This window comes from Littorina saxatilis, linkage group LG7, assembly GCF_037325665.1.
Source record: "Littorina saxatilis isolate snail1 linkage group LG7, US_GU_Lsax_2.0, whole genome shotgun sequence".
Lineage (NCBI taxonomy): Eukaryota > Metazoa > Mollusca > Gastropoda > Littorinimorpha > Littorinidae > Littorina > Littorina saxatilis.
The window spans coordinates 35,610,753-35,623,252 of NC_090251.1; the positions used below are offsets into that span (position 1 = coordinate 35,610,753).

A 12,500-nucleotide genomic window follows, 5' to 3' on the forward strand; every position below is an offset into this window, starting at 1 on the left:
TCTCTCTCTCTCTCTCTCTCTCTCTTTCTCTCTCTCTCTTTCTCTCTCTCTCTCTCTCTCTCTCTCTCCTTCTCTCTCTCTTTCTCTCTTGTTTACCTCTCTCTCTCTCTCTCTCCCTCTCTCTCTCTCGAGTCTCTCCCTATTATCTCTCTCTCTTTCTCTCTCTATCTCTCTCTCTCTCCCTATTCTCTCTCTCTCTCTCTCTCTCTCTCTCTCTCTCTCTCTCTCTCTCTCTCTCTCTCTCTCTCTCTCTCTGTACGTGTGTCTGTACGTCACACGCCGATTAATAAATCACTCACAAAGATATTTCAGAAGTATAACCGTGTGAATGAGAGTCAAATATCTTCTTTCCACAGACGGAGACTATGTTGAATTCGACAACCTTCCACCACAGGTAACCTCTAACACCCCAAGTCAAAAAGCACGTGACCCCTATGACGTCATTGAAATTGCCCCGGATGTCGAGATGCATTCAACCCAACAACGTCCTCGACCTCGACAGAAAGATGACCCCTATGACCAGGTTGAAATTGACTCACAGTTTGTGAGTGCACAGAAACCAGACACAGACAACGCCTTTACGGATTCCAAGGCTCGATTTCGAATTAAAACTGATCCCTATGATGAGGTTGAAGAACAAGTAGGTACCGGGACATTCTGCTTCAAGAAGACTGATCCATACGACCAAACCGGACATAGCAACGGGTCTCAAGAACCTTTCCGTCGTGAAATGTCCGATCCCTATGATCGTGTAGCTGACGACATCACACGACCAAAGCAAAATCGGTTCCAAGTCAAGGGAGACTATCAGCATCTCAGTCTCAAGTCTGACGCTCGAAATCAAACCAGCAAAGCAGTCGAAGGGGACAGCAGCAAAGTTGGTAACGTTTACAGCAGAATCGGCGCTCCAGGTGTGCTGAAAACAACCGATGCAGCTGGAACAGATACGGATGATAGCGTAGACGTTTACAACCGCCTGAAGACAGCAGAGCAAAGACCTCAGAACTCTACATCCAGTGATGACAGCTACCATCGTATTGGAGACATTGATGTCTTGAAAACAACACGAGAGGTCTGTTCCAGTGACTATAATCGCGTCGTGAGAACGAAAGGAACTGGAACTACACATGACATTGTCACTCAGGTTGAGGCGATGGACTCACAACAAGCAACCAAAGAAATCGAACAAAATGGCTATAGTCGCTTCTCCAAACGAACCAGTGTTCGGGACAGGAGCACTATCAAGGATAACCACAGTCACATCGGCAGATCAGGAGAAAGAGAGAAGACCGCATTGACAGAGACTGATGGTCAATAAATCAGTCAGGACCAGAGGGAGAAATACACACTATTCTCACAGCAAAGGCAACAACCAAGACTGTGGCAATTCAGATAAAGAAATGGCGACTTCTGCTACTAGCAAAGCTATAAGATTGTCAGAATAATGTGTTGTGGATATAACTATATTCATCGATAATAATATCAGTTGTTATTATTCTATGGCACATATTGTACTAATAGTTCTAAGGGTCTTAATAATCACAGTCCTATGATCTGAATGTGTACATGTATATAATTATATGTTTTAAACATAATGTGTCTGTTACTTCTCTTCTTCTTCTTTATTCATTGGCAGAAACTCCCACGTTCACTCGTGTTTTTGCATGAGTGGATTTGTACGTGTATGCGACCGTTTATACCCCGCCATTCAGGCAGCATACGCCGATTTCGGGGGAGTGTATATTACATAAAGTAGGCCAACATATCAAGCGTGTACACTCTCTTGGGGAAGGCCCAAGTAAGATAAGCTTGGTATGTCTGCCGCATACTGGATCACCGCATCCCAAAAGCTGCTTCTCTACGATGAACTCTCTCAGAGACAACGTGCTATTGGAGGACAAATGACGAGATTTAAGGACAGTCTAAAAGCGTCTCTGAAGGACTCCAACATTCAGATCGACTCCTGGAAGTAACTTGCCCAGAACAGATCGACCAATCTGGCGCTTTCTGACTCGTTCTGGTGCCAAGGCCGCTGAAGAGAAAAGAAACAAGTCGCGTGAAGCGATATAAACACATTTAGTCAAGATAAACATCACAAACCAATCATCGCCGAGGCTACATGCATATAGTCTCGGCTAAGCATACTGATGACCGAGTCGTCCGTAGTACTTATAGTCACCTGGCTGGCTATAGTGGGAGGGTTACTTTTGGTGGTCACATTAGATATTATGTTTTTTGGAAAGTTCGTTTTATTTGCAGCCACAGTTCGGTAAACGACAAATGGCTAAACCCAACCACCTAAGAATGAGAAGCGTTTTTGTAACATGACCCATATTCTGCAAAAATGCACCCATGACGCAGGGGGTAGGTTACAAAAAACCGTCATGTACCGCTTGACTGCATACGGATATAAGCAAATTATACCTTAAACGAAAGCTAAAGATTGTTGCCATCAGACAGCAAGTAAAATGCCTAATTCGTTTACACAGTTTTATTTTTAACAACATCTGTATAACATGCGGACGACAAAACAGGAAATGCCATTTTCTCAATCGATATGTATAGCTAACTGAACGCCTGGTTGAAACCGCAATCAAAAACATCTTGAAAATTGTTTATTCTCACAGCTAGAATTATTTTACATCAACAATTGTTAATTTACCGAGGAAAACAACAGTCATATAAGATAAATAATGGATGATTCTGAATCAAGTCCGAAAACCGAACCGGGTCGAAGCAAAAAAGAGTTTACACATACACAGGCTTGAAAAAGGATAATTTGGTTCAATACGTTAGATTTTTACCCATAACGTTAAAGATCAACTCAATATAAAAGGAAAGTGATCATTGTAAAAGGATTTTGCTATCGCAAAATAATTCAACTTCCGGTTTTACCACATGGCGTCCATAATATTATCAATTTATTACATAGCGTGCATTTGTCAGAAATTATACTAAATGTTAGAAGCGATCTTAAAGTGAAAGTAACGTTTAATAAAAGTATGCGCATTTACTTATTGATTGATATATGACTAAAATAATGGACATGTAATTTAAACGTACAAAACGACATTTTGTACACTACCTCTCTAATAAAAACGCGACTATGACCGACCGATATGTATGTGTAAATTAGGTCATTGTTAGTGATGAAAACGGGTTTTCTTTAAAAGATAACACGCAAACTGTGAAGTTCAAGGCCATACATGATTTTAGTACGACTTCTTCAAAACAGGTCTGTTTTTCACTCCACCAGTTTCAGTTTTAATAAAATATATGTATAGCTGTCATTTTCAAAAAACCTTATCTGCAATTCACTTAACCAAATACACCATGAACCCAGAAGATATTAGAGTGAGACACTTCACAGTGAAATATGTTATGATTCCCCTTATTTCAAAATATATGCATTTTAATTGGCAGACACGATTCACGTCGTAGGTACGTGTCGTCTGGTGAGGCAACTGTTAGCATTTTTTGTCGTAAGAATTGACATTTTTAAACATAAATCATGGAAAAAAACTAATTCTACAAAAAGTGCAGGTTTTCTTGGAAAAGTCACTTAAAGCATCTTAAAATTCAAGAAATTGTGCAATTACGTGTATGTATTTGAAATGGCAGACAATATTGAATGAAAGTGATTTTTGACTGATTGAAACCCTACCCCCACTAACAAAATGGGCCCTGAGATTAGGGGTGTTAGTTAAAGATGACTGAATAATGGCTATGCTTTTCCCCTAAAGTATTCAAAACCTAAACATATACATAGGCAAGATGTTCTACATTAACACAATTAACTTTTTAAACATATACATATGCTTAGTACACGATACTTCCGGTTTTTCTAACGGATGACTTATACATTTAGGAGGTAAACACCTTATCGTAGAAAAAGCTTTATTTTCAAAAAGTGCAAGTAATTATTAAAAATCATACATAATATTTATATATAGGAGTTAATTTTCCTTCGAAAGTCATTTGTTTCAAGTGGCAGACAATGTCAGTTGGAGAGTTACATGTACGTAAAGCGTATAACTGTTGTCTGTGATTAGTGCATTGTGGACACATTGGCACCATTTGATCCTAAATGCTAAACGATGTCGTGATCATACCACAGTTTTAGGATAATTTTACATCGCATCGATTACTAAATTGATGGTAGAATTTCACTGATAAATTCTATTTCCGGTAGCGTCAGTGCCGTTATCTTTTTCTTTTTGTAATAAGGTAATAACGAATGAAGCACGTGTCACACTCTTATGCTAGTCTTTAAATGACAATTCCAATTCTAGTAAGTTAAAAGGCATGTATTGCGCGTTACATACATTTATACCCCCCCCCCCCCCCCAGGATTACAATGCAAGTAAACACATATAAAGTAGTGAACGTAACGTGTGGTTTAACAAAATTACTTGCACATACAATAGTGAAGTCTGTCTGTGTGTCTTTGTTTGTGTGTTTGTCTATGTCTGTCTGTGTGTTCGTATGTTTGTCTCTCCCTCTGTCTGTCTATCAGTCTGTCTATCTCTCTCTTTCTCTCTGTGTCTCTGTCTGTGTGTGTGTGTGTGTCTCTCTCTCTCTTTCTCTCTCTCTCTCTCTCTCTCTCTCTCTCTCTCTCTCTCTCTCTCTCTCTCTCTCTCTCTCTCTCTCTCTCTCTTTGAACACTACTTTATGATCTACAATGCTTCTACATAATGCGCTTCATGTACATAAACTTATATGTTCTACCATTAATGTTTTTATGTAACCTTTTTTTCCCTAGTCATAGTTATAGTAAAATAGTTTAGTCCCTCTTTAGGGCGAGGGCCAGATGCAAAAAAGCATATCTATGCTTATTCTTGTCACCCTCGAAAAATAAAGATTTGTCATTGTCATTGTCATTGTCTCTCTCTCTCTCTCTCTCTCTCTCTCTCTCTCTCTCTCTGCGAGGTAGGTGCACTTAAAGAGAAAGCAACACAGTAAGAAATGCATTTCTCTACCAAGAATGAAGTTTGTCTGTCTGTGTGTTTGTGTGCGTGTTTTTTTGGTTGCGTAAGTGTTTCTCTATAAGCATCTCTACGTCTTTGTTCGCGTACATAAGTGCGTGCGTGCATGTGTGGGTGTTTCTGTGTCGGTTTGTCTCACTGTGTGTATGTCTGTCATTTTGTCGGTATGTTTGTGTATGTGTCTTTGTGTGTGTGTGTGTGTGTGTGTGTGTGTGTGTGTGTGCGTGCGTGCGTGCGCGCGCGCGCGTGTGTGTGTGTGTATGCGTGCGTGCGTGTGTGTGTGCATGTGTGTGTGTGTGTGTGTGTGTGTGTGTGTGTGTGTGTGTGTGTGAGATTGCAATTATTCCTCCTTTTTACATTTAGTCAAGTTTTGACTAAATGTTTTAACGTAGAGGAGGGAATCGAGACGAGGGTCGTGGTGTATGTGCGTGTGTGTGTGTGTGTCTGTGTGTGTGTGTAGAGCGATTCAGACTAAACTACTGGACCGATCTTTATGAAATTTGACATGAGAGTTCCTGGAAATGATATCCCCAGACGTTTTTTTCTTTTTTTTGATAAATGTATTTGATGACGTCATATCCGGCTTTTCGTGAAAGTTGAGGCGGCACTGTTACACTCTCATTTTTCAATTAAATTGGTTGAAATTTTGGTCAAGTAATCTTCAACAAAGCTCAGACTTCGGTATTGCATTTCAGCTTGGTGGCTTAAAAATTAATCAATGACTTTGGTCATTAAAAATCTGAAAATTGTAAAAATATATATTTTTTATAAAACGATCCAAATTTACGTTCATCGTATTCTCCATCATTTGCTGATTCCAAAAACATATAAATATGTTATATTTGGATTAAGAACAAGCTCTAAAAATTAAAAATATAAAAATTATTATCAAAATTAAATTTTCGTAATCAATTTAAAAACACTTTCATCTTATTCCTTGTTGGTTCCTGATTCCAAAAACATATAGATATGATATGTTTGGATTAAAAACACGCTCAGAAAGTTAAAACGAAGAGAGGGACACAAAAGCGTGCTGTCCTTCTCAGCGCAACTACTACCCCGCTCTTCTTGTCAAGTTCACAAAAATAAACAGATTATGACGTCATTTTAAGTGGCACAAACGTGTACATGAATGCCTTCCCTTTCGAATGATTTACAGTTATAGAATTTCTGTCAAGCGGTTTAAGTTTTATGTCCGTTTTATGAACCCAACCCTCAAAACAAGAATAGTAACGCCAAAGAAGGAAAACATACACACAAACCAACGTTTTTCTCACCGTTGGTTTGGAATATTGCCCCAAAACTTTAGATTTAGTGTTGTGGTGTTAAAATCTATCAGAAAAATGTGTTTGCTAACGTGACGCCAAAAAGTAACCAAAACGGTCCTTAGCCGACTGACTATTACTGAACCTATTTTCTTTCATTCTGAGCAAATGTGTGGAGTAAACATGACATATCTATTATATTTTTTTTAATTAAAGAGAAGATGAGGAATACAATGCATTGAATTTTAACTATGTTTGCGAAACATCGCATTTAATGACAACTTTAATGAGCACACTCATTGATTAATGTGTAAGCCTCCAAGCTGAAATGCAATACCAAAGTCCGTCCTTCGTCGAAAATTACTTGACAAAAATGTCAACCAATTTGCTTAAAAAATGAAGGCGTGACAGTGCCGCCCCAACTTTCACAAAAAGCCGGATATGACGTCACTAAAGACATTTATCGAAAAAATGAGAAAAAATGTCAAAACTTGACTAAATGTAAAATCAAACACCTGCATGCACATGCACTCCACAAAGCAAGAGTCAAACCTTCCCATGTGTGCCCTACACTTGGGAGAAGATTCCTAGTCCGGATAGACCTCATCAGCCACCTCCGGACCCATCAGGCCAGACACCCAAGTAAACTGTTTGCCTGTGTTCATCATCGAAGGACGAACAACATACAAAACATATTAGTACATTTAGCATGTTCGTTTTTCATTTTCAGTTCTTGTGTTTGCGTATGTAAATAGTATGTGCGTTACTGTGTGTGTGTGTGTGTGTTCGTGCGAGTGTGTGTGCATGCGTGCGTGTAGATGTTTGTGAGTGTTGCTATGTATGTGTAACTGTAGTTAGTCGGAGCCGATGCAACATTGGTGGATGTTTCTTTGCTTTAATGCTAAACAAAACTATCATGCTTAGAACTTTCTTAACCTGGACAACTACAGCAACCCCAGTTTTTTCTCCATAAAGCCGAATTCTGATTATTTATCTTTAATCCCACGTGCTTTTAGTGTGCTGCAATGATAAAGGCTAAGTTGACCTGACACACTAATGTTGGTGCACTGTTTAGATCTTCCCCTTATAGGCACCCTCGTGACTTTTAAAGGGATAGCTCTGCCGATTGTTGTTAAAAGCTTGTCAAATATCTTGCTTGCAAAGAATAAAAAGTACGAGGAAACAAACATTTTGTTCGGTGGAACTGACGTTGAGATATGAAAGGGAGAGAGAGAGAGAGAGAGAGAGAGAGAGAGAGAGAGAGAGAGAGAGAGAGAGAGAGAGAGAGAGAGAGAGAGAGAGGGGGGGAGAGAGAGTGTGTATACGTATGGGTGTGTGTGTGCGTGCGCGCGCGCGCGTGTGTGTGTGTCTGTGGCTGTCTGTCTGTCTGTCTGTCTTTCTGCGCGCGCGCGTGTGTGTATGTGTGTGTGTGTGTGCGTGCGTGCGTGCGTGCGTGCGTTCGCGCGAGCAAAACCTCAACGCAAGCGTTAAGTCCTACCATCAGTCTGATGCCGTCCATACACTCTCAGTTGTACACACTCTCTTTAAATTCTTAATCATTTGAAGTCTGGGAGATAAAAGACACGGATCTCAGATATCGGTCTTTTAACTCGTTCGTGAAGTCATTTGAGGTCATACTGGAAGCTCCGCTGTGATCAGACAAGACAACATGATTGCCTTTATTCTATCTCTGCTGATTGCAGGTAAAAATGAAATATCTTGCAATGTGTGTAATTGTTGCAGGTTGAATCCCTGTTTCTTCTCATTCTTTTTAACTGTGCACATGTTCACTTCAAATTGATGGGATCAAAAGCATTTTTAGTTTGTGCTTTGTTGATTAATCTTGGTATTTCATATACACAAATATTCAAACAATATGATAGCCGTTTGTAAATCAAACGATATTAAAACTCACATAGATCATTACTCAAAAAGACATAGACAGCGACATTCCAATGTCAAAATTGTGAACCTATGGAGGCTTCTTCAGGACAAAATATGGGAAGGAAAGTAAAACAAAAAGTAAAAGCAAAAGTAAACAGCAGTGAACAAACAAACAAAAAAGCAAGATGTGTTGGTGCTTTCCGATCCCTGTGTCAACGTGTAAACCACCCTGCATGTGCTGGTATAGAGCCAACATGGTCGTTTGCGGAAAGGAAAATGTCTTCAAATGTAGGGCTGTTTCAAAAAAGATTGCTGAATGCAACTACTGTTTACTTTTGTTTTACTTTTTGTTTTACTTTCCTTCCAATATTTTGTCCTGAAGAAGCCTCCATGATAGTGGATGTATGCTTGTTAGTTGTAGATCTAGTACGATGTTTGAGGTTGTAATGTTTGTGCGGGTGTTATAATGCAATATGTAGCCGCATGAGGGTTCCAGTGTGTGAGTTGTACATGGCCGGGTGCTAGAGTGCTGCATGAATGATTAAGTGCATGTGGAGCTGTATGGCTGGGTAAATTGTGGGTTGCGTACGTCCGAGGGGCACATGTAGCCTGTGTGTCTGAAGTAGTGGGTATGTTGCGTAAGGGTGTGCTGATATTGAACTTTAGTTGTGTTTTGTAAATGTCTATGTATCAGTGTATCATGTCTTGCCACACACATGCCAAATTTCCTTGTATTGATGAGGACAATAAAACTTCTTTTATCCTGTATCTTGTATCTTGTCAGTGCTGTCCTCTTACATGCAAACGCGAAACCTAGTCTTCAATGTTTTGTGCAGTGTGTGTACACCATTAACTCGCATCAAGCATGTATATTTAACAATAGCATTATTTGTCTATCGGTTTATATCCATATCTCATTCTCTGACTTTCTGTATGTTTGTTCTGCCTAATCTGCCTGTCTCTCTGTCTGCCGGCCTGCCTGCCTGTCTCCCTGTCTGCCTGTCTGTATGTCTGTCGCTCTGCCTGGTTATGAGAAACATTGACAAGAGTCTGGCTTCTGCATAATTTCACTTTCAAGGTGTTTGTCTTTGCACCATGTAGCACTGACCCATCCACCTCCTGTTCTCGCAACACGTTCTGTAACTAGGTCACAAAAAAGTCAGTCACGTCTTATCTTGTCACTGCCCCGGATTCCAAATGTACTAAAATAGTGTGTGAATCCAACCTTACAAAAACGTATTTCTAAACAAAAGGACGGTTGTACTAATGCAATGTGATTAAAGTGCAAAAGCCTTATTTTAAATCATTAAATAATTATCATTGGTTTTCACTTACTTTTAATCAGATGAGTGAAGTTTGGTTTGCTTTTGTAAGTTGAATGTTACGTATTTTTGTCAATAACAAGGGTTCCAACAACTTACCTTTCTTGTTTTTACATTTAGTCAAGTTTTGACTAAATGTTTTAACATAGAGGGGGGAATCGAGACGAGGGTCGTGGTGTATGTGTGTGTGTGCGTGTGTGTGTGTGTGTGTGTGTGTGTGTGTGTGTGTGTATGTGTGTGTGTGTGTGTGTGTGTGTCTGTCTGTCTGTCTGTCTGTGTGTGTGTAGAGCGATTCAGACTAAACTACTAGGCCGATCTTTATGAAATTTGACATGAGAGTTCCTGGGTATGATATCCCCGGACGTTTTTTTCATTTTTTCGATAAATACCTTTGATGACGTCATATTCGGCTTTTTGTAAAAGTTGAGGCGGCACTGTCACGCCCTCAATTTTCAATCAAATTGATTGAAATTTTGGCAAAGCAATCTTCGACGAAGCCCGGGGTTTGGTATTGCATTTCAGCTTGGTGGCTTAAAAACTAATGAGTGAGTTTGGTCATTAAAAATCGGAAACTTGTAATTAAAATTATTTTTTTATTAAACGATCTAAAAACAATTTCATCTTATTCTTCGTCATTTTCTGATTCCAAAAACATATACATATGTTATATTTGGATTAAAAACAAGCTCTGAAAATTAGAAATATAAAAATTATGATCAAAATTAAATTTCCGAAATCGTTTTAAAAACTATTTCATCTTATTCCTTGTCGGTTCCTGATTCCAAAAACATATAGATATGATATGTTTGGATTAAAAACACGCTCAGAAAGTTAAAACGAAGAGAGGTACAGTAAAGCGTGCTATGAAGCACAGCGCAATCGCTACCGCGCCAAATAGGCTCGTCACTTTCACTACCTTTTGCACTAGCGGCGGACTACGTTCAGTTTCATTCTGTGAGTTCCACAGCTTGACTAAATGTAATTTCGCCTTACGCGACTTGTTTAATTCTAATCAGATGAACTACATGTTTGACACGAAATAAGCGTTTGTGGCACCAACTCAAACTCATGATTTCATCACTTGACTCTTGAAATTCACTTTTTATTTTGTAAACAATTAAAGATGTGTACATGGACATATTTAGACTTGGTGAGTATGTTATTGTTTGTGTGTTATTTTCTGGTAATACAAAGAGTTCATTACTCTCAAACACTATTATTCAAGCCAAGTCAAAGTAGATATGTGACCCTCCACCACGAAATGAGTCGCATGTCACCTCGCTCGGCTCTGCGCTAGGCTTAATATAAGTCCCGGGGGTGTCTGGTAACAGTGTGAGGGTCATCTTATTCACAGGCTTATAACTCAAAAAGTGTTCGCTCTTTTCTAAAACGGGTTTCACCACTGGATAGAGCATAAAACGCTCTTTATGATAATGTAAAAAATATGAAAATCATGAACAGGTGACATGCGACTCATTCCGTGGTGGAGGGTCACATATACATAATAACGTACTGCGTTTCTAATTGGCGCTTAGTAGACGTTAGTGCAGCGTCTACTTTGCATGCAAAGTCAACCAATGACAGTAACACAAAGATCGCTTTGATAAAATACTGGACGGTTTGAATGATTGTAGGAGCATGGGCGGACTGTGCATCCGACAGTAGCAGAACGATTGATTTGATAAAATACAGTACAGATTGGACGGTGTTTATGTTTACAGGAGCATGGGCGGACTGTGCCTCCGACATTCAGACCTGCATGAGCACCTTCAACTCCAAGATCAACGCTGCTGGTAACAACATCGTGCAGTCATGCCAGTGAGTACACGCATGCAAGCACACATATGGACGCATGCAGGCATGTACGTATGCACGCAAGCGCGAAATCACGCACGCAAACAAGCACCCACACGCGCGCTTGCACGCACGAACGGACGCACATAAACACTCATGAACGCTCGCACACACACAAACACACACGCGCGCGCACGCACACACACACACACACACACACACACACACACACACACACACACACACACACATACACACACACACACACACACACACTCACACACACACACACTAGCGCCTCTGAATTGTCGGGGAATTAGCAGCTGTGAGTTCTGAGAATCCACCCACACTACCTCAACTATCAAGAAAGGAAAGTGGGAGTTCTGGCTATTTAAACATGTGAGTCTTCTTTCGCAGAGATGGGGACGACGTTCTGTCGTGTCTCCGTCGGTCTGAAGCGGACGCGGGCTGTGCCCCCATGCTGAGCGAGATCCAGGCACAGATCACCACAGCCACACAGAAACTGGTCGCCTCCGGGTGCAGTGAGTATTCACCGCGAACCTAGTTATGAAAAGCAACCACATATTAAAGCAACACTCCTGGTTAAAGAGCGATCATTACGTTTTTCTGTACTGCCTTTACAGGCTGACGAAGGTGTCAGTCTAGGGGATTTTTTCCAGCACATCCACAAAAAAATCATTTGTGTATGCTGAATTAATCTCCCCAGACTGACAATCTGCAAAAGCCGTACTGCAAAAAATAAGTATCGATATGTGTTGGAAGCAGAAATGCTGTTGATATGCCCAAGTTGGAGGATGGTCTTGTCAATTTAACATCTTGGACGACACTATTGTGTGCAAGCACTTATTTCAAATAACAGCAGCTATTGGTCAAAACTTGTAGTGCCCGACAGAAGGGAGACAATTCTGCAATTAACTTATCATTTGAAATGAGTTTCTTCCCTTATTCTCAGCTCATGCAACACTGTAATTAAGAACTTGGCTGATGCTGCTACAGTTTATAAAAAAAATAGACAGAAAAATACCCCGGAACAAAGAGGGCTCTGGGCGGCCTTGCCTTTAGATGCTGCTAGAATTTAGCAGTTTCGCTCTCTCTTTGAGTAAACTATGTACAGTTGCCAGTACGGTGGTGAGGTACTCAGGAACCTCCCAGATCTAGCCCAGTAAAAGAACCTCTCATGTCTAGTCTGTACATGATTTGTCTGCATTACATAGACCCCAGCGGCGGTG

The 12,500-nt window shown here is 40.2% G+C and overlaps 2 protein-coding genes across 2 annotated transcripts in view; both read left to right on the top strand.

The window, feature by feature from the left end:
* The window catches only part of LOC138971316 (uncharacterized), a gene marked incomplete at its 5' end in the record, with an annotated part of 3,351 nt that extends 1,182 nt beyond the window's left edge, over window positions 1-2,169 (top strand). The window contains 1 exon segment of the mRNA XM_070344038.1: window positions 357-2,169. Within this exon segment, the coding sequence (XP_070200139.1) occupies window positions 467-1,318 (852 nt within the window). The 3' untranslated portion in view covers window positions 1,319-2,169.
* Window positions 2,170-7,815: 5,646 nt separating this feature from the next.
* The window catches only part of LOC138970342 (uncharacterized), a 7,551-nt gene continuing 2,866 nt past the window's right edge, over window positions 7,816-12,500 (top strand). The window contains exons 1-4 of the mRNA XM_070342808.1: window positions 7,816-7,953; window positions 11,178-11,274; window positions 11,668-11,792; window positions 12,486-12,500. The exon at window positions 12,486-12,500 is cut by the window's right edge and continues 94 nt beyond it. Of these exons, the coding sequence (XP_070198909.1) occupies window positions 7,920-7,953; window positions 11,178-11,274; window positions 11,668-11,792; window positions 12,486-12,500 (271 nt within the window). The 5' untranslated portion in view covers window positions 7,816-7,919. The remainder of the gene's footprint in view (window positions 7,954-11,177; window positions 11,275-11,667; window positions 11,793-12,485) is intronic.